We start from the raw sequence: 2,466 nt of genomic DNA, 5'->3' as shown, positions 1-2,466 counted from the left end.
ATGTCGGACCAAGCCTTGGCTGGTTGGTTTGTTTGTGGAAATGTTAGGGTCTTGGCTGTATTTGTTTATGCGAGTTGTTTCCGTAGGAAAAGGCTGGAGTTGTGGGATTTTTTACGTGCGCTTGATGCGGGGACCTGTCCATTCTTTGTTGGGGATGATGTCAATATTGTTCGTAATAATGATGAAAAAGTGGGGGGTCTTTTGAGGCCTTATCGTCCCGAATTGGAGTTTAATCATTGTATCCATGATTGTGGGTTGATAGATATCCCTTCGGATGGTAATAAATTCTCTTGGCGTAATGGGAGGCAGGGAGGTAGGCATATTTGGGCAAAGCTGGACTGCATTTTGGTATCTTCATCGTTCCTGAATTCCTTTGGGGAAGCTCGGATGGAGTTCCTTCTGTGGACTTCTTCCGATCATTGTCCTATGTTGTTATTTTTAAAGAGGGAGAGAAGAGGGGATATTAGATATTTCAGATTTCAAGGGATGTGGGGAACACATGAGGGGTTTCTTCCTTTGGCTCGGGAAGTGTGGAATCAGAGTTTGGAAGGTTCGCCTATGGTGAAATTAGCTAAGAGGTTAAAGTTGCTAAAAGCCATGTTATGGAAGTGGAACTTTGAGACATTTGGACGGGTTGATTTGGAGTTGGTGAAGGTGGGTAATCGATTGGTGGAGCTTAAGGATTTGTTAGCTGCTGAATTCACACAGGAGCGTGAAGTGGATGTTTTAGCTTGTAAGCAACAACATCTTCAATGGTTGAAAAGAGAAGAAATGCTTGGACGTCAAAAGTCCCACATTAGATGGCTCAAGGAAGGGGATTCCAATTCTGGTTTTTTCCATACTTCCATGTGGGTGAAAAAGAAGAATTTATTGGTGAAACATATGGTTTTGGAGAATGGGAGTGAGTTGGGTTCGGCGGATGTTGTACATGCTGAAGCAGTCTGGTTCTATCAGGAATTGTTGTCGACGTCAGCGGTAGCTTTTGATGAAAAGCAGCTATGTTTGTTGACGCCAACTGTTTCAGTGCAGGAGAATGAAATGCTATGTGCACCGCCGACAATGGAGGATGTGAAGATAGCAGCACTATGGTCTATTCCTTAGGATGGGAGCCCAGGCCCGGATGGATACTCGGCAAGTTTCTTCAGAATAGCATGGGAGGTGGTAAAGCTGGACATTCTGGAATTGGCAAGAGAATTTTTTTAGGGGATTCCGTGGACTACTTTTTTTGGTGCAACAAATATTGTTTTGACTCCTAAGGTGGATGCGCCGGCAAATTTTGGACAATTTAGGCCGATCAGCCTATGCTCGGTGGCGTATAAAATTGTGGCGAAGATTATGGTGCTCAGGTTGGCACCAATTCTTGGGGGTTTAATTTCTTCGGAACAAGCTGCTTTTATTCGTGGTAGAAGTATATTTGAAAACATGGCATTGGCACAAGAACTTGTTCATGGTATGAATCGGAAAATAAGGAGTGGAAATGTAATGCTGAAGATAGATATGGCGAAAGCATATGACCGTGTAAACTGAAAATTTTTGTTGGAGGTGATGCGAAGGCTGGGTTTTTCGGATAGATGGTGATCTTTGATTTTTAACGCAATTTCTTCACTTGTTTTCTCAATAATGTTGAATGGTAAGTGCAAGGCTTTTTTCAAGCCTTCTCGTGGGCTACGACAAGGAGATCCACTCTTGCCATATCTTTTTATTTTATCGAAGGAACTTCTATCTAGGATGTTGAATAGAGCTTTTGCTCAGGGCCAAGTGCAGTATTTTAATCATTGTGGAGGGGTGCGGATTACTCATGATGATTTGCTGATTTTTGCCAATGGTGGTAAAACATCGATCCGGAGCTTGAGAAGGGTGATAAAAAAATTATGAAGAAACGTCAGGGCAGCTGATAAATCCTCAGAAGTCTTCAATTTATTTCTCTTCTAATATTTCAGTAGCTTGGAATGTGGTCTTGAAGAGTATTTTAGAATTCAGTGAAGGGGCATGGCCTTGCTCTTATTTAGGATTGCCACTTCATGTTGGGCGTTTGACTTTGAATCTGTTTGAACCGTTGTTGGCTAAGGTGCAAAAAAAAATTAGCAGGATGGAAGAGCAGATTGTTATCATTTGGTGGAAAAATTATTCTTGTCAAACATGTATTGAATAGTATGCTCATTCATCTTGTTTCGGTGATGAATTTGCCAAAAGGTATTTTTGGGAAGCTGAAATTGATTTTTTCTCATTTTCTTTGGGGCTCTAGTGAGGAAGCTAGGAAGTGGCCGTGGGTTTCTTGGAGAAATATATGTTTGCCAGTTGAGGAGGGGGGTCTTGGTATTCGATATCTGTTGGAGGTGCAAAAATCGTTATTTATGAGATTCGCTTGGAAGTTGCTAAAAGGTGGATCATTATGGGCTGAATTCTTTTGTTCAAAATATGTGGGACATGGAACAATTTCTGATGCTAGTGAGGGAGGTAGAGGTT

The 2,466-nt window shown here is 41.8% G+C and overlaps 1 protein-coding gene across 1 annotated transcript; it reads left to right on the top strand.

The window, feature by feature from the left end:
* Positions 1 to 1,101, top strand: LOC109003944. The gene has a single exon (XM_018982293.1). The coding sequence runs from the start codon at positions 1 to 3 to the stop codon at positions 1,099 to 1,101; it is 1,101 nt and encodes a 366-aa protein (XP_018837838.1).
* Positions 1,102 to 2,466: the final 1,365 nt, after the last annotated feature.

This window comes from Juglans regia, chromosome 13 (genome assembly GCF_001411555.2).
Source record: "Juglans regia cultivar Chandler chromosome 13, Walnut 2.0, whole genome shotgun sequence".
NCBI classification, from domain to species: domain Eukaryota; kingdom Viridiplantae; phylum Streptophyta; class Magnoliopsida; order Fagales; family Juglandaceae; genus Juglans; species Juglans regia.
Note: the sequence above shows the minus strand (reverse complement) of the source record. Positions and strands in the feature narration are given on the sequence as shown.